Raw genomic sequence first — 19,839 nt, 5'->3', positions numbered from 1 at the left:
ATATTTAAAAAAAGTAAATAAATAAACAAATTACTATAATAACATCATAATTTAGAAAAATAAATTAAAAATTGAATTAAAAATTAAAATATCAATTCAAATAAATCTTAGATCTAATATTAGGATACGACTCTAATTTCTCAAATTTTACGTAAATGTGAAATATTTCGTTCACTTTTCCTATCTGAAAGTTCAAGTCAGGTATATATGAAATTCAAACAATTCATAGTTTATAGTGTTGTGTTTTGACAAATAGTTAGTGAAAGTTCAGGTATGAAATTCATACACTTGATAGTTCAAGTAGAAAACTCAAAAAATTGGAATACTTTAAATTTATTTTTTACCATTAGCTCAAAAAATTAACATGTCTATGTTGAAGATACTAATATTCTTGATACTTTTAATTTTTGAATCCGTCTTTACTCATTATCTAATTTTATCATCTGCAATTGCCTTCATTATTATTTTCTACTGACTTTATTTTATTATATTTCATTCATATTCCGATTTTATTTATTTAATATTATTTTAATCGCTTTTTCAATATAAAATCCTTCCAAACGATTTCATTCAGTCTCGGCAGTTTAACAGATCTCGAGTCATTGACAACGTTGAACTTTTCTAGTACGTAATCATTTTCGTCCTATACTATAAAATATAATAGAAAGTATTTGAGAATCAAAATTTGGTAAAGTTTTGGATCTCATTTTGTTAATTTGTAACTCAATATTTTTTTCCAAATAAATTGTCTCCTACTAAAAAAAAAAAGAATCTAAACTATTTTTTCAATCTTAATTTGATTTTTTTTTGTTAAATTAAAATATTTAAATAGTATATATAAATTCTTTTTAAGTAAGTCCAAGTGGGTATGATTAGGCTGTCTCATTAAATTAAATTAGTCTGTCATTCTTAGTGGAACTTTCTTCAAAGCAAAGCAAGTATATTATTGATCCCACCAACACTTTCTCATAGACTTTTTATTATAGTTGGTGTGTCACCTTATTTTCGAAATTACTAAGTCGATTAATTTAGATTCATATGGTATTTCATAAAATTAATTAATAATAAATTGCTCCTTATTAAGTATATTATTATTTTCAAAGCTTGAGTCGATGATCTCTATTTAAAAGTATAATCTTAATCATTCATCGTATTTTTTGATAGAGGAATATTTCATAAATATCATTACATCACATTTTATATGATATATTTATGTCGATTTAATAAATATAGCGTGGAGGAGAATCAAGCAGGACATAGCTAATGACATCGGCATCAATAATTTCGTGCTGCACTGGAGTAATTCAATACACGTACGTAAACAGTTAAGTACAATGTTATTGTGCCTTTTTTTTATTAAAAAATTACAAAGTACACACCTTAAAGTATTTTGACTATGTAAATTGAAATAACTTAAAAATACAATAGTAACTTAAAATTGATTTCCCACCTACTCTTCAGTGTTCAACTATTTTTATCAACCATGTACACATATTAGCACAGGTGAGCAAGAAGAGACATGGTATACAGAATATAATTTTAAATAATATATAATTTTATATGAATTATTTATTTAATTATAAACAATTAACATGCTTAAACAAAAATATCGGGTACCGAATAAATTTTTATAGCCACATAAAGATTATAGTGACCTCCCTCCCTTATTTTTTGTTGGGGTCCATCTAAAGCTTATACCTCAACTATTGAAGTTTAATAAAAATTACTAATTTACGCATATGATTGAGATTCTTATATTTCTAATCAGAAATTTGAGTTCGAATTTTTTAGAGTTGTTTGGTGTGGGAAATTAAAATAAAAGGTCATGGGATAAAACATAGTTTAGAAATAAATTTTTGATGTCTTATTTGATTATCGTGTTTGGAATAATTTATTCCACCATTTATATCATAATAATGAGATAAGTTGAGTAAGTTATCTCATATATATATGGTGGGATAACTAATTTTAAGATAATTAATCTTGGAATAACTTATTTCCAATCAAACAATTCTTTAGGTAATAGAAAGATCCTTTTGAAAGTGCTGCATTCAGAAGTGCAAATTATAATTAGTCGGATTTCAACAATGATACTGACCACCAAATAAAAAAATAAACAAATAAAATATAAGCCTATACATAAGAGAGGAAGAACACTAAACAAGAAATACACTGCACTCTGCAGCAAATAATTCAATTGTGGCTATTACCTTCATAACCTTATCAATTTTTAAATTTTTTTTTTTGGATATCTTTTTTGTTTTCTTGAATTGTTCAACCACTTTTTGCTAAAAGTTAGATAAGAGGAACTTTTCTTCTCCAACTTAAAATAGCAACATTTTTAAAAGGGTAACTTTGGTCTAAAACTCATCAAAAAAGTTTCTTGATTTTTCTTGAAATCTTTCCATTTTCAAGAAGGGTCAGAAATATGATAGCCCTTTTCGGAATAGTAATATTGGCACTGATTTATAGGGCAATTATGCCATCACCACCAAAGATTTGTGGTTCACCAAATGGACCTTTAATTACAGCACCAAGAGTTAAGGTTTCTGATGGAAGATATTTGGCATATAAAGAAAATGGTGTTCCTAGAGATCAAGCAAAACATAAATTTGTTTTCATCCATGGCTTTGATTGTGTTAGACATGATGTTGCTTTGCTCACCACTATTTCTCCGGTATGTATCGTCTTTAGAATAGTTTTTACTTTCTTTTTCATATTTTTGGTATGTGGTATCTATTTTGGAGTCCTACTAATATGAATTTGTGTGAGACAGTTTCACTTTTAAGGCTACTAACCAAAGATGACTTTATTTTTAGAGGTCAAATTTCAAGAAGGATGGAGGGGTACTTTTTTTGGAGGTTGTTTTATTATTCTTTTTTGGTTTTCTATTCGGTGTCTGAAACCCAACTTTGAAGCTCTTCTGATCTGAATTTGTGTTGGAAAGTCTAACTTTTAAGGCTCCCCACCTAATGCGACTCCATTTTCAGAGTTCAAACTCATATGTGGTTAACGACTTCTAGAGGTTGTTTTTAGTGTATATTTTTTTGGTTTCCTATTTAGTGTCCGGCACCCGTTGGAGCTCCCGACTAATCCGAATTCGTGTTGAAAAGTTTTACTTTTAAGCTCCCGACCAAAAGTAATTCTATTTACAGAGCTCGAATCCTAGATCTCTGCTTAACAATGGAGGAGTAGTTTTAAAAGATTGTTTACTTTTAAAGATTGTTTTTAGTATTAGTTTTAGTTTCCTTCTTGATGTCCAACACTTGCTTTGAAGTTTCACTAATCCAAATTCGGAAAGTCCCACTTTAAGGGTAAAGACTCCTAACAAGAGAGACTTTATTTTCAGAGATCGAATCCAAGATTTCTGGTTAAGGATGGAGGGATGCTCACCGCCCGCTTGAATATGTTTGTGGCTGCAATTAATGAAAATTTGTTTGTGATTGCAGGAGCTTATGCAGAGTTTGGGAATATATATTGTGTCAATTGATAGACCTGGTTATGGTGAAAGTGATCCTCATCCAAAAAGAACACCAAAGACCTTGGCTCTTGATATTGAGGAATTAGCTGATCAATTGGAATTGGGATCCAAATTTTATGTTATGGGATTTTCTATGGGTGGACAAGCTGTTTGGGGCCTTCTCAAGTATATTCCTCACAGGTATTGTTAGTTTGTTCGCACCTTGACTATTTTAACAAGTACCTGTTAGGTCCCACCAGCACAATTACGGGTAACTTTATCTACCAATGATTTTTATAGTATTAGTGGACGTTAATCCATTGTAGTTATCTTTTAGGTGACCTTCTCGGGTGCGTATATGCTTCCATCTTAACTTGTGACATTTGAAATGTGTAACAGATTGGCTGGAGCAATTCTTCTAACTCCTGTGACTAACTACTGGTGGGGTAGTTTTCCCGCAAACTTGACTAAACAAGCGTACTACGAACAGCTCGTGCAGGATCAATGGACGCTTCGTATTGCACACTATCTTCCATGGCTGACTTACTGGTGGAACACTCAAAAATTGTTTCCTTCTTCCAGTGTTGCAACGTTCAGCGAAGATATTCTTTTCGAGCAAGACAGAGTACTAATGCCTATCTTTGATTCATATCAGAGTAAATATCGGGTGAGCACTTGTTTAGCTTCTTAGCATCTCCACATTTCATTTCACGCGACTTTTATCAGTGGCGGATCTAACAATGGATTCACGAGTTTAGTCTAAATAATGTATGTTATTGCCATTAGTAACTAGCTTTACTCTCCTTATATGGTAATGTTTTAGCTTAAATAACGATAGAGTTTAAGTTATATGCATTGTCAGTATAGAGTTTTTTACATCATCGAGCAACAGTAAATAACTCTTCGTATCAAGTTTGATATGATCATATATAGTAAATAGAAAGTGTCATTACTTGCTATAACTAGTTTGATTATACTGATAGTGGAAAAATTCTTTAGATTGTCAGTGTATATAACTTAATTCCATAATGATACGTGCCGATTCTGTTCTTTGACATTTCTGAACTCTGAATTCTGTTCTGTTCTGTTCCTGATTGAGGTTAGGACCTGGTAAGACAGCAAGGGGATTATGAGTCCATCCACCGCGACCTAATGATAGGTTTCGGAACATGGGAATTCGATCCAATGGAACTAGAAAACCCTTTCCCTAATGGAGAAGGCTCTGTTCACATTTGGCAAGGCGATGAAGACGGTCATGTACCTGTCATGCTACAACGATACATTGCGAAGAAACTACCATGGGTTCACTATCATGAAATGAAAGGTGGAGGTCATATGTTTCCATGGGCTGAAGGAATGGGAGATAAAGTCATGAAGACATTTTTACTTGGAGAATCTTTTGTTATGTGAAGGCTTTAAGGGGCTATTGGTTTTAGTATTGGATGCAATGACACTTTTTATCATTGAACAAATTTGAATATTTTGTTAATAATTAAATTCTGCTTAAGTTGTATTCATCTATGTCGCTAGGACTCTTCAAAAATACCGTCCTCCAAAAGCTATGCATTTTTGAAGAGTTCGAGCAATGTTGCTTAAGTTGTATTCATCTATGTCGCTAGGACTCTTCAAAAATATCGTCCTCCAAAAGCTATGCATTTTTGAAGAGTTCGAGCAATGTTGCTTAAGTTGTATTCATCTATGTCGCTAGGACTCTTCAAAAATATCGTCCTCCAAAAGCTATGCATTTTTGAAGAGTTCGAGCAATGTTGCTTAAGTTGTATTCATCTATGTCGCTAGGACTCTTTAAAAATATCGTCCTCCAAAAGCTATGCATTTTTGAAGAGTTCGAGCAATGTTGTTTTCAGTTAAGTAGTAGATAAAGTCATGAGCACATTCTAACTTGTGGAACCCTTTGTTCTATATAAACCTATACTATGGGGCTGGTGTAATATTGGATTCTATGGCTCTGGTCATTGAACAAACTTGAATATTTGTTAATAATTAAATAAGGGCATAATAGAAAATCAACTAACAACTACTACATGGATAAAGTTTTTTTTTATAAACATGTAATGCACAAACAACACTTGTTTTAATCAAATAATTATTGAGCTTACATCATCACTTTGAATTAAAAGGATATTTCTTTACTATTTGTGTAGGGACATTTAAAATAGTTGAATTAGGTGATGTAGGGTCATTGAAAAAGATCCAATTTATTGAGGTGCCTATATGGTCAAGTAATGTGATTGATTATAATTCATCCTTTTTTTTTATGATAAAAAATATATCTAAAGTATTTAAGTAATTTTAGTTTTATATTTGAATTATTAAGTGTGAAATTTTTTATTTGAACTATCACCAACTATTTATTAAAACACATTTCAACTATCAATTGTTCTCTTTTCCCACTTGAATGATTATGATATTTCAGGTATGTAAAAGTGAGTAATTGAGAGTTGATGTGTATTTTGATAAATAGTTGATAATAGTTTTGATAGAAAACTCACACACCCAATCATTCAAGTATGAAACTCCAAAAACTGATATTTGTATGTTTATTTTTGGATCTTTACTCATTTTTTATATTTATTTTTCATTTAATATCTCATACTCATATTAGAGCTCGACTATACAGTACTATCTTATATTATAATTTACCATGAATATGATAAAGGTGTGGCCAGAATCAAATAAAATTGAGGGTGGTCCCATGACTATATAGTACGTATTCAAAGAAATCTTATATGATTTATCTAACAAAAAGTTATTTGATAAAAATGTTCTCTACTTTCTTTTTTTAAAGGTGTGGCCAGAATCAAATAAAATTGAGGGTGGTCCCATGACTATATAGTACGTATTCAAAGAAATCTTATATGATTTATTTAATAAAAAGTTATTTGATAAAAATGTTCTCTACTTTCTTTTTTTAATACTTATTGACTTGACTAATTCATATTTGAAATGTTATGATTCATTAGAGAGGAAAAACTTTCAGAGTTTTCTCCATTTTTAAACTTCGAAATTGAGATATTCTGATTAAAAAAAAAAGTTCATCCAGACAATAAATATTTGGTACAATGGCACTAATATATTCAAGGTATTTTCCTGCATATATACATATTGATATACATCTTAACTTGACCTCAATTGACAAGAGGATTTGCTCGGATGATAAGCACTCCCTCACTTTCCACTCGAATATTGTAAATTCGAGTAACCAAGGGAATAAAAAAGATGTAAGCTCCTAGAACGGATAAAAAAAAATTGACCTAATCTGATAAGCAAACACCCAATACGTGCATTCTCAAATATATTCCTCAATGGTTAAATTCCAATTAGCAGTTCTAAAGTGGCTATTTGTCAAAGTCATTTAATTTAAATCATACATGGTGCAGTTCTAAAATCTTTGCTCGGCCCAATTATACATGTTTATGAGTCCATTAGGTCCATTGCCTTAGATAGGCCCAGTCCAAATAGTTCTAGTTCACATATCTAATTTAAGCCCATTAACAATGCCGGGAAAGAAAACTTGGTCGTTATAATGAAGTCTTATTATAGAAGATAACTGTTATAGAGAAGTTTGACTGTATTTTATTATGTAGAGTTCATATTACCACAAAAGCTAAGATTGTAGATTTGTGATGGGGGTAATAAGTATTCTTTAATCTTTAATTAGAGAATTCGAGTTCGAGTCGTGGAAATAAAATCCACTTTGACAGAAAACTCTTTATCTCAAAGAAGACTTTTTTGACATGAATTCAGATTAATCGATCCGAAAGGATTTTCAAATGATTTTCCAATATATTAAACAAAAAACTAAGAACTATTCGTGGAGGCCCTATCAACATTTCGTATATTATCTCATATATTACGGTATGTATAGTTTATTATTTTGTATGATTTCTTTCATAAAATTTAATAATGTAGATACAATTGAGTACTTTGTGGTATCTTATCCTATATGTCTATACGTATCTTGGAATTCGACTAATTTAGTTATACGTCAAGGCACGGTCTATCATGATTTTTTTTCATACTTTCGATTCGATTCTAAAATATCTGGCGAAGAGTGTAGGGACACTATTCATTTCACCACAACCTTTAACGGTGATACACATCTTTTTCTTTTTTGTTTGTCACCTAATATTCGTTACTTGCAATAAAGCCCTGACTAATTTAAATTTATGTTGCATATAGGCCATTGAAAGAGAAACGCTTCATATGAAGATTTTTATACTCAAAACTCAAACCAAATCTTCTCATTAAAGGCAAGAGATTCTATATATATTTTTAATGGAAATTTCAAGGAAAGAGAGCTAGCAAATATTGACTGAATATTTCTGTTTTCATGATTAAATTTATAAAATAAGGAAACATTGAAAATGTCAAACACATGGTGATTGGGTGGAAAAATTGTTAATCTTGAAAATTGTTGTTCAACAACCCAAAGTTGACTATTATCTATTTCTCTAAATTCACATTAGAAAATTAAATTATTGACAAAATGAGAAAGAAGAACTAAGTTAGATTATTGACAAATGAGAAAGAAGAAGGAACTTAAAGTTAAATTATTGAAAAAATGAGAAGAAGATAGAAACTAAAGTCTTACATTCTTGTTGCTCTTTTCTTTTTAATCAACTTTTGTTTTTTCCGTGTTGTACTTCCTCTCCACTTGTGTGTGTTACTTTTCTACATTGAATTCAAGACATATGTTTTTCATCCGTATTGAAATTTAACTAAATTTAAATTTGTATTGAAAAATCTCACATTGAGAGAAGTAAACGCTTTATAACAAATGCGACTTTATATTCAAATAAAACTCGAACCTAAGATTTGTGGATAAGAATAAAAAGATACTTACTACTTAACCATAATTTTCATTGATATTTGTCTTTTAGGGGTATACATCAGTCGATTCTATTTGGTTTTATGAATTATCAATTTTTTAAATATGCTAAATCAATACCAAATCAATAAGATTATTTTTATTAATTTGTGATATATTAGTTTTTGATCCTTAACGACTCATAAAATAATTATGCCAGAGAAGACAATAATGTCTTGTCAATTCATTTTGACAGTAAAGCACATGTTGAGAACATAAACAAACACTTAATTGAATATTCACTATTCTTTAGTTCTTTATTAGTTTTTGGTGAAATTGTGAAACCAAATATTATAAATAATGCTAGAAAACAAAGCAACTGATGTGAAATGTTTGATAATGATTAGTTGAAAGTTTCTTGATTTTTGTTCTTTAAATTCTTTTGAGGAAAGGCAAAAATGACAGCAAAAATGAACAAAAATATTTCTGCAGCATCAGCCAGGTCTCATACTAGAAAGACTACACAAAGGAGTTCAATTCCACTTCCTTCAGGTGCTCAATCTTTCAACTCTTTTTTTTAAAATATTGGAGATTTAGTATGACAATGATATGATATGAGCTAAAAATGAAGAAATAGGAATCTCCCACTTATTTGGGACTGAGGCATAGTTATTATTGTTGTATTAGAGATTTTTTCTTGATTTGTTTGTAGCTATTAGAATGTCATTTACTTAATGATTGTCAAAAAGTTGTGATTTTTATTTGAAATTTTTCACATTTGTGTAGTTTGGTGATTAATGCTCTTACTAGGTTTTGAATAAATTATTTATATGTATTAAATGAAACTTTTATACAAATATAGTGTTTGAGTCAAAGTTTTTAGTTTCGGTATAATTGTTGTGGCTTGCCCCTCATGTGAACCGTACATGTGTTCATCCCTTCCGAAAGCTTTAAAGTGTTAGATGTAATACATATTTGTTTACTTAATTATGTTTTCAACACGCCCCTCACATGATTAGGAGCTAATTCTTTTTTTATGGATCAAACATGTGATTTTTTTTTTTTTGATAATAGGTGGTTGTGAGACTCGATAGTCTATATTAAGATCTCTACTTGTTTTGATACTATGTAAAGTGTGTGATCATATCGTCTAAATACTTAAGTTGTTAGAGAAATAAAAGTGATGTGAAAAATTTAGCATATCTAACTTGTAATCTTCTTGAAAAAATGTAGTTGAAATTGTTTGAGATGTTAAAATACTAGCTTTCAATCTTCTTGAAATCATGAAATTATGTTACTCAGCCCCTTTAAAAATATTGTCGCACCCATATCAGATCCTTAAAAATGCATAACTTTTAGAGGACCGACACATACCTGCTTGTATTTTTGTAGAGCCTGAGCAACATAGCATAAAAGTTCTTGTGGCAGAGCAAGTATGTTCTGTTTTCTTGATTTTAAGACTTCATTACAAGCTTAAAATGGGGGAAAATTTCAGGGATGTTTGGGAAAGTTGTAGCAGTCCTCTTCGTGGGGTTCGTGGCTTATGCTTATCGCACAATGCAGCCTCCTCCTCCGAATATTTGTGGCACCCCTGATGGTCCTCCTATCACATCACCTAGAATTAAACTTAGCGATGGACGATACTTAGCTTACAAAGAACATGGTGTACCAAGAGATCAAGCAAAGCATAAGATTGTGTTCATCCATGGATATGATTCTAATAGACACGATGCTGTTGTTGCAACTGGCCTCTCTCCGGTAACTCTAATCCATTCACCTCAACTCCGTCTTCATTTCTTGTGTTTTCATATCATTTTAACGTCTTATAACTAGAGAATTTTAGTGGCTCGGTTGGTTGACTACCTGATTCTCTATTTTCGTCTTATAACTTTTGTTGTAATAAATTGATATTTTTCCAGGAGGTCATTGAAAGCCTGGGAGTATACATTGTTTCAATTGATAGACCTGGTTATGGAGAAAGTGATCCTGATCCAAAACGAACAGTAAAGAGCTTGGCGTTTGATGTACAAGAACTTGCTGATCAATTAGGCCTTGGATCCAAATTCTATGTCATTGGATTTTCGATGGGAGGACAAGTTGTTTGGACGTTGCTCAAGTATATTCCTCACAGGTACTCAATACGAAACTTTGAGTAGATGTGTGTTCGTAAGGGGAAAAGTAAAAAACATCGATTTGTTAGGTAGTAGTTATCAGTTTCATCCATCTTATAAGCTCAGCGGCGAATCCAGAATTTAGAATTTATGACTTCATTTTCCATGGTTCTTAGCATCAATATACGATTTGCTATATGTTTTTAGAGTATGGGTTCAGATATACTATTTGTTGCAATTTTAGTGATTTTTTTTACACAAATTTATGCTTAACGTTGGAAGTACTAGGGTCAGATGAACTCGCGATGTTGTAATGTTGTGTCTGCTTTGTATAAGCTCAGTTGTGTGATATGTGACAGATTGGCTGGAGCAGCTCTTCTAGCACCGGTTACCAACTACTGGTGGCCTAACTTCCCTGGGAACTTGTCCAAGGAAGCATTCAGCCATCAGCTTCCTCAGGATATATGGAACCTTCGCGTTGCTCACTACCTTCCGTGGCTTACATACTGGTGGAACACTCAGAAATTTTTCCCTGCTTGTAGTGCTGCTTCTTACAACCCTGGTGTTCTTTCATCTCAGGACCTAGAACTAATGTCCACGTATCGTGCCAAAAGAGATCTTTATGTAAGTGTTCTTCTCTTCAGATCATGCCTCTTGTTACATTTAGCTGTTGCTTCATGATCATATCGTTTATGTTAACAACATACTAGCTGTAAAATATCAATGTCATTAGTTGAACCTGGTCGCAAGAAGACGGTAAAGTTGTCTCTATGACATACGTAATCAGCAACTAATGTTTGCGTAAAGTTAGACAATTCATGCATCTAAGAGAATGCTGTTGCTTGTTTGACAATGGTGGAGCCACATAATATTGAAGGTGGTCAGTTGAACACATTCTATATCGCGTGTATAAATCAAAAACTGAAATTTCTAGTTTCGCGCTACTGAGCTCTGATATTTTTATCTTATTAGTACTTTGAGTGTTATTCTGATCTCCATTGCACCTAAGGCTCAGGTAAGACAGCAGGGACAACACGAGTCACTCCATCGCGACCTAATGATTGGCTTCGGGACATGGGAATTCGACCCTATGGATTTGGAAAATCCGTTTCCTAACAACGAAGGTTCAGTAGTACACTTGTGGCAAGGGGACGAGGACAAGCTTGTCCCTGTAACTCTACAACGATACATTGCACAACGACAACCATGGATTCAATATCATGAAATCGCGGGTGCTGGTCATATGTTCCCTGTTCTTGATGGAATGGCGGACAAAATTGTGAAAGCTCTTTTGATAGGACAGAAAAATGTGTCGTAAGAGTTGCATACACTAGGTCGTTTTATCGCGTTATACTATGCATATCATTTTTAATACATAGATTGTGCTTTGAATATACCTTTCATACGAGTTACTTATGTTACTCAGACTCTTCAAACATATCGACAGATGCTTGTTCGGATTCTGAAAAAATAATACACTTTCGGAAGATCCGACAACATAGAGGGATAGTCATATTTATAATAAGAGAATGTCATTTTTGAGACTATTTTCAATGGTATATTGTGTGAGGATTGGTGTTTTTGAGCCTTTATAGTGAAATTCAAATGATATAAAACTTCTTGTTGTCCAATTGTTTTTAAGCAATTATTTACAAATTCATATTATATATACCACCCATCAATATAAGAAATGTTTACTTCATCATATTTTTATCTATTGTAGCAGATTATTTTTAAGATTAATAGAACTATCTACGGATATTTTTTGATAGACTTGATAATACAAAAAAATGTTTTGTGACTATATATATATATATATATATATATATAACCTAAATTCATTGTTGCCCATGTTCACGTTTTCCTTTGGTGTCCATATTCATTTTTTGTTGGTGTCCATATATATATATATATATATATATATATATATATATATATATATATATATATATATATATATATATATATATTAAAATAAATAAAATTGGAGGGAGTGAAGAGATAGGGAAGGGAATTAGTAGGCGGCGAATTGAATTTTTGTGGTGAAGAGTTTATTTTTTTGTTAAAAAAAAGTGAATGAATTTTTGTTTAAACAAATGGAAAGAATAAATTAATCCTATTATAATATTTTAATATTATTTATTAGTAAATAAGTTAAAAGAATCATTACAAAGAAAATTAAAATTAGAGAGGTAAATCAAACGAATTGAGAATCATAAACTTTTCGGATTTTAATTTCTAATAAAAGCAGAAAATATTAAGTTGATTTTTTCTATCCAAGCCTAGATAAATAGAATTAAGAATTACTCAAATAAGCCATAAGTAATTCATAAAATTAGTTAAGACGCAGACACATGCAAATTGATCCAAATACTATTAATATATAAATAATAATATTAATTTTAATATATTACTCTATACATATGATCCAAAAAAGGATAAAATCATAAGAATCTATTATACGTTTCTTACTATTCAAGAAATTGTTTACACAACTGGAATCCGAGCACTCAGAATTATTTTTTTTTTTAAAAAGGGGAAAAGTAGAAATAAAAAGAAAAAAAGGGTTGTGACAATTATTAGATCAGAGAGCTGAGACTCAGATCTCATTAATCTTCCACTCTTTTTTTGTATAAATTTTGTAAATTTACAGTTTACATTACAGAATTTGTAATTTCAAAATCGAGATTTTGCTATAGCTGAGAAAAAGAAAGGAAAAAATAATGGCAACAAGGAAAATTTCAGCAGCTTCAGCTAGGGCTCATACTCGTAAAGCTAAGCAACAAAGTTCCTTTCCTCTTCCTTCTGGTGGGTTTTCATTTTTTTCTCTTTTTGGGCATAAATTTTCCAATTTTGTTATATGTAGAAAATATAGTGAAAAAACTGAATCTTTATTATGTAAAGTTGATAACTTTGTTGCATTTAGTGGGAAATTTTGATTTTTGATTATGATTTTGATAGTTTTTCTCACATTTGGATGAGTTTGTTGGGGCATGTTGAAAATATAGTGATGAACTGAATCTTTATTATATAAAGTTGATGACTTTCTTAGGTAGAGGTCTCAGGTTTGAGCTAAGGTAGGGAGTTGCCTTTGTTAGGAGTATTTTATCACCAATGTGGGATTTCGTGGTGCAAATTCGGGTTTAATTGGGTCCCAATGTGGGTACCGGGCACTGGGTTTTGGAAATCTAAAACAAAAGTTGATAAGTTTGTTGCATTTAGTGGAAAGTTTTGATTTTGATATTTTCTCACATGTGATGTGCTTGTTGGGGCATATGGAAAATATAATGATGAACTGAGTCTTTATTACGTAAAGTTGATAACTTTATTAATCAGAGGTCTCGAGTTTGAGCTTAGGAAGGGAGTGGGAGTTGCCTTTGTTAGGGAGTGTTTTATCCCCCCTCCCCCCATGGGATTTTTCAGTGCGAATCTTGATTTAGTTGGGTCCCAATGCCGGTACCGTAGGTTTGGAAACCAAAAACAAAAGTTGATAACTTTGTTGCATTTGATGGGAAGTTCTGATTTTGATACTTTTTTTCTCACATCTGAATGAGTTTGTTGGGGCATGTAGAAATTATAGTGATGAACTGAATCTTTATTATGTAAAGTTGATAATTTTCTTAACCAATGGTGTCTGGCTCGAGCCGAGGTAGGGAGTCGTCTTTGTTATGAAGCATTTTATCCTCCAATGCGGGACGTTCCGGCATGAATCTGGATTTAGTTAGGTCCCAATGCAGGTACCGGACACTAGGTTGGGAAATCAAAAACAGATGTTGATGACTTTGTTACATTTGGTGGAAGGTTTTGATAGTTGATTATGATTTTGCTTTTTTTCTTACATCTGAATGAGTCTGTTGGCAGTCGGGCATATTAGTATCATTTTAGTTATGCAAGTTTAGTTAGTAACTGCAAATAGAAACTATAATGGTTGTTTACTTGGAATCGAATATTTTGATTTTACTTGCTGGAGTTTGCTAATGCTTCTATTCAAAATTTCAAATTATTTTTCTTGATTTATTAGACACTCTTCATCAATGTTGGAACTGGATATATCAATCTGTAAATAGGAATATCTGCATTTTCTCAAAAGCGAAGATTTTAGTTTAACTTGATTTAAGTTGCTTGAGTGTGCAGATGTTTCTATAAACAATCTCCTTTTTTTCAAAAGTATTTTTAGATGCTTGAATATGATAACTCGTCTTTTATCCTTCGAAATTATTTGAATTCTCGATTATCTTGCAACTCAAATGAGATCATTTCAGGGACGTTTGCGAAAATTATTCTGGTTGTTTTGATTGGGTTATTGGCATGGGGTTATCAGGCAACAAGACCACCTCCCCCTAAGATCTGTGGGTCCCCAGATGGTCCTCCCATCACTGCACCTAGAATCAAACTTAGTGATGGAAGACACTTGGCTTACAAGGAGATTGGTGTACCAAGAGAGAATGCAAAATATAAGATTGTGTATATCCATGGGTACGATGGTTGTAGGCATGATGTTCCAATTAGCATCCTATCTCAAGTAACATCACGTGAATCTTTTGCTTGTATTCTTTTATGGACCAGCTTTGTATTGTGGACATAATTTTTGTTCTTTTGCAGGATGTCATTGAAAGTTTAGGAGTGTACATTGTTTCCTTTGACAGACCTGGTTATGGAGAAAGTGATCCTAATCCGAAACGAACAGTCAAGAGCTTAGCTTTTGATATACAGGAGCTTGCCGATCAATTAAGTCTAGGATCCAAATTCTATGTTGTGGGATTTTCAATGGGAGGACAGGGAGTTTGGACCTGTCTCAGATACATTCCTCACAGGTAATTTCATTGTCATTACATGGACATTAGAAGAGTGTTATACCTCATATGCAATGGTGGAACCAACTTTTTTTACTAAGAAGCCTTAAAATATAAAGAAGTAAATACACGAAGAAGCCAATGACATTTATTGTATATACATAAAAGAAAATAGAGTTGATTGCAAAAAACATACCTAAACTATCACCTTTTCGTGAGTTTCATATCTCAACTATCCATTGTTCTATTTACCTAACTAAATTATCACCTTTGCGCGAGTTTCATACTTCAACTATCACTCCCTTTGTATTAAAACATACATTGATGTTGAGTTGGCCTACACGCGCTTGTTTTCGATTGTGAACAAATATTTGGCCAACTCAGCATCGGGGTGTGTCTTAATACTAAGGGAGCGATAGTTTAGATAGGTAAAGAGAACAATGGATAGCTGAGGTATGAAACTTGCGAAAAAGTGATAGTGTAGGTGTGTTTTTAACCATTAACTCTAAAAAATAACTTTGACCTTATAAATACAGTATAATTTTCCGCAGAGGGGCTTCGGATGATCCCTTGTACCCCCTAGCTCTGCCCATGTTCATATGGAGCTTGTGTAGATTCAGTAGTTTGTGGAAGAAAAGCTTGAAAATTTTTCTGGAAAAGCAGATTCTATATAGGAATCTCAACTCCTTTTGTCAGGAAACTTAAGATTTTTGTTATATGATTGTTTATTTGTTTTATCAAGTTATTTGAAATGAATATCAAGAACCACGTTTGTTACTTGAAATAGGTTGGCAGGTGCAGCTCTTATTGCACCAGTTGTCAACTATTGGTGGCCTAGATTACCTGTGAATATATCCCAAGAAGCATTCAACATTCGGCTTCCTCAAGACAAATGGACTCTTCGCGTTGCTCATTACCTTCCGTGGCTCACCTATTGGTGGAACACTCAGAAGTTCTTTCCTGCATGCAGTGCTGCAGGTCGCAACCCTGCGATTTTCTCTTCAAAGGACCTAGAGCTAGTTTCCAAGGGAAGTTCGGGCCAAGACTATCGTGTAAGAGATCTTTCCTTTAATATCAATTTGTTATGACAATGCAGCTATAGATGGCCTATTTTTTGGTCAAAAGCTATGTTGCTCGGACTCTCCAAAAAGGTTGCCGCACTTTTGTCAGATCTCCAAAATGCACTACTTTTGGATGATTTGACACACCCCAGGTGACATTTTTGAAGAGTTTGAGCAACATAGGTCAAAAGTATCATTTAACCATAGCGTGTTTTTTGTGCAATATTTCCGTGGTACCAGCTACTTCTGTATAGATAAACTGACATTGTGTTAGGAAAATGTTTATTTTATCAAAAAAGAAAAATAGCTATCCAGTTTGCATCATTCTCTGCACTTCTCTTGTTTTCTTTACCCCATATATCAGAGGTTGTTAGATCCATGCTGGATTACATAAATGTGCCAAAAAGGGGCATGCCTCTTTTCTTTTGTACAGAATTTGTGGGTGTTTATTGGTTGCAAAGTTTAAAAGTTCGTCACTAGTATCTAAAGGTCCAAGTAGATAGAATCAAAGTGGTACTGCAGGAAATAGAGTCCAAGAGCTTAAAATCTTGGGGCTTGAAAGGAGAAAAGAAGATGTTAGGGAGGTTGGTATTGCAGCTACATTTTGGGGTTGGTAATTATTCGAGTTGAGCTTGAGCCTGGCTGACTGAGAGAGACAGAGACAAACAAAAGGCTAACTAATTGATGGTTGGCATTCTTGTAAGTTGGTTATGGAGTTAGTCTATGCTTTGGACTTTGGAGTATAGCATGCGGCCTACTGAGTCACTTGGAAATGCTAGCTTTATACTTTAGACCTAGAATAATGTTGGGGATTATCGAATTCATGCTCACCAAAATGTAGCAAGTCTGTGCTTATAGAAGCTGAATCAAGACTTGTTCACGCGCAAGTTGGCTAATCTACAACTCTTACTCCAGCTTAGGTTCATGAGGAATAAATATATGTAGCTGAGTATCAAAAGTGAAGCAGTGATATTTAAAAGTGCATTGAGGTCAATCATAATACTTCCAATGATAAGGATTGATTGGCATTCAACAAATAGACATAGCAAGGTATAATAATTAAACTTTCTTTTCCTTTTGTTGACGATGTTGCTCGGACAATATTGTGCACCTCGATTAATCTATAGATGCCTGCTATCTTTTACCAATGCATGTTTTGATTAACTTTGTTTACCAAGTTTTAGACAAATAGGAAGAATTTTTATGGTGTTGAATGTGCTAGGATTCGTTACTCCAATTTTTCAACCTTTAGAGCACCCCTTTGGAAATAAAACATATTAACTAATTCAGTTCAGTATAATGAATCATTAACTGAATAAGGAAACAATCCCTCGTATTATAAGCATCAACTGGTGTTCAATAAGGTGGCATTAAAAGGCATAATGAATAATATAGTCTGATGTAATGGTTCATCATTGAATTAGGACATACTCCCTCTGTTTTAATTTGTTTGTGTGGTTTTGACTTGACACTATGTTTAAGAAAGAAAGGAAGACATTTCAATCTTGTGGTCTTAAACTAATGATATGTAGAATGTACCTTTAATCTTGTAGTCTTAAACAAGCAATGTGGAAAGTTAGAATTAAAGAATTTCCAAAAAAGGAAAGAGACATCCCTTTTTAAACAGGCTAAAAAGTAAAGTAAAACAAACAAATTGAAATGGGAGGAGTGATATGTTTCTGGCCAAAGATGTCTAGGCAGGGTTCTTGAGAGGACCCACAGTTGTTGAAACCTCCAAGTCTCACTATTAAGTTACCATGCCTTTAACAAAAATGGGGCCTAATAAGCTTGTTGTGTATGGAGAAGTGGATGAGGACGAGACTAGGCTTCAAATCCTATCGGAGATTACAAAAAAGAAAAAAAAACTAGGGGATTTCTTCTCATTTGCCTAACCCTTAGTTGACAGCTTGTCCGGTGTCTTTGTTAATTGGAGGTGGTAGGTACCAAACGAAATAGTCAAGGTGCACGCACGTTGGCCTGAATACCATCTTTTATGGAGAAAATGGTTTGTTGTGTATGTAGATGTGGTGTATAGGAAAAGGGAATAACTGATAGTTGGCCTAATCAGCTTCAGGTGTGTTTTAATACATAGGCGGTGATAGTTCAGATAGGAAATGGAAACAAATGAAAGTTTGCGAAAAAGTGGTAGTTCACGTGTGTTTTTAACCATTAACTCAAAATTGAATTGACATGCAAAATTGCTTCTTGTTTCTGGTAATGTTCTCACACTTGCTTCTCGTTGTCTAGTCCATGTTGTCAAGGAAATCCAGTGTTTGATTAGTCTTCACGGCCAAACACGTGCTATGTTGCTCGGACTCTTCAAAAAGATCAACGGGTATGTGTCGGATTCTCTTAAACTAGTATATACTTGGAGAATCCGACACGGGTGCAAAATCAAAAGTGAAGAGGTCGCGCAACATAGAATGTGTGTATTTTAGTAATTTGCTTTGTTCAATAAGTTTGTACCGGAAACAGATAAGTTAATTGGTGTTCTTTCTCTTTTCTTTTTTTCTAAAGTTTCCAATTTCTTGTGCTGTTTTAGTTCACTGTTTCTAATACTCATTTTTCTTCAGGCACAGATAAGACAACAAGGAGAATACGAATCCCTCCACCGCGACTTAATGATTGGATTTGGAACATGGGAATTCGATCCAATAGATCTTGAGAACCCGTTCCCTAAAAATGAAGGTTCCGTTCACTTGTGGCAAGGCGATGAGGATAAGCTCTCACCCGTCACACTACAAAGGTACATTGCACAGCAGTTACCATGGATCCAATATCATGAAATTCCAGGTGTTGGTCATTTGGTTCCAATGATTGATGGAATCGGAGAGAAAATCTTCAAGGAGCTTTTAACTGCGTAAACTCACCATTTTTATAGCTACCTGCAAGGTTTCATCTTGCACGTCGTGACGTGTCTTATTTGCCTATATATCTCGGGTTTTATTGTTCGTTCAGCTTCATATTTTGATGTCAGTTTTGACTTGAGGAAATATTTTTGTATTACAAATTCTTTTGCTCATTTTGTAGCAATGATAGTTTTTGTCATGTGACCATGAGGTCAGTTGACCTATGGAATCTGTACTTATCAAACCACGCCCTCAGAAATTGCTTCAATCCATTCTGGGCTTTCTTCAATCTGCATATTTTATGCGGCTCCTCATTCAACATTTCGCAGAAATGTAGGGTAAAATTGGGAGCTTAATGCATAGTTATCTTTTTTGGGTAATCCATGATGGTGATATTAAAAGATGTTTGTTTTTTTTGCCATGGTTTTAAAGGAACCAATCCCGTTTTAGTTTTTCATTTTGTATTAGGATCAGACATTTATCATCATGCCAAAAATTATAGCCACTAACGACAAAATTTATCCCCACACATTGAGAAAGTTTTGCTTAAATAATGAGATTTGAAATCTATTAGCAAAAAAGTGTATCCATATATTCATTAAAGAAAGAATAATATACAAAAACAAGAAGTATTGCCTATGGCAATAATTGTTTCTTGATTTAATACTAGTTCAATAATAGATAAGTTATTATTTCTTTATGGCACAACTTCAGTTAATTAAGGACATATATGACCC

General features: G+C 32.9%; 1 protein-coding gene across 2 annotated transcripts; it reads left to right on the top strand.

The window, feature by feature from the left end:
- Window positions 1-8,642: 8,642 nt before the first annotated feature.
- LOC129882128 (uncharacterized) lies at window positions 8,643-19,374 on the top strand. 2 transcript variants are annotated; one of them, XM_055956288.1, is made up of 9 exons: window positions 8,643-8,840; window positions 9,784-10,046; window positions 10,208-10,419; window positions 10,759-11,023; window positions 11,409-11,631; window positions 14,761-14,921; window positions 15,002-15,213; window positions 15,980-16,244; window positions 18,827-19,374. In XM_055956288.1, exons 1-9 carry the CDS (start codon window positions 8,747-8,749, stop codon window positions 19,115-19,117), a joined length of 1,986 nt encoding a protein of 661 aa, XP_055812263.1. In that variant the 5' UTR covers window positions 8,643-8,746; the 3' UTR covers window positions 19,118-19,374. The 2 variants fall into 2 exon arrangements, with proteins under 2 accessions (XP_055812263.1, XP_055812261.1); XM_055956286.1 differs by lacking the exons at window positions 8,643-8,840; window positions 9,784-10,046; window positions 10,208-10,419; window positions 10,759-11,023; window positions 11,409-11,631 and adding an exon at window positions 12,917-13,207 and having other exon boundaries at window positions 14,662-14,921.
- The last annotated feature ends 465 nt before the right edge of the window (window positions 19,375-19,839 follow it).

Source organism: Solanum dulcamara, chromosome 3 (assembly GCF_947179165.1).
Source record: "Solanum dulcamara chromosome 3, daSolDulc1.2, whole genome shotgun sequence".
Classification (NCBI taxonomy): domain Eukaryota; kingdom Viridiplantae; phylum Streptophyta; class Magnoliopsida; order Solanales; family Solanaceae; genus Solanum; species Solanum dulcamara.
Note: the sequence above shows the minus strand (reverse complement) of the source record. Positions and strands in the feature narration are given on the sequence as shown.

Bases quoted from the DNA above. Each gene is read 5' to 3' on its own strand.
- LOC129882128 (XM_055956288.1), top strand. From the start codon at position 8,747: ATGACAGCAAAAATGAACAAAAATATTTCTGCAGCATCAGCCAGGTCT. The intron at 11,632-14,760 runs GTGCTGGTCATA...GTGGGTCCCCAG, and splicing joins TCAATATCATGAAATCGCGG to ATGGTCCTCCCATCACTGCA. The intron at 14,922-15,001 runs GTAACATCACGT...GTTCTTTTGCAG, and splicing joins CAATTAGCATCCTATCTCAA to GATGTCATTGAAAGTTTAGG.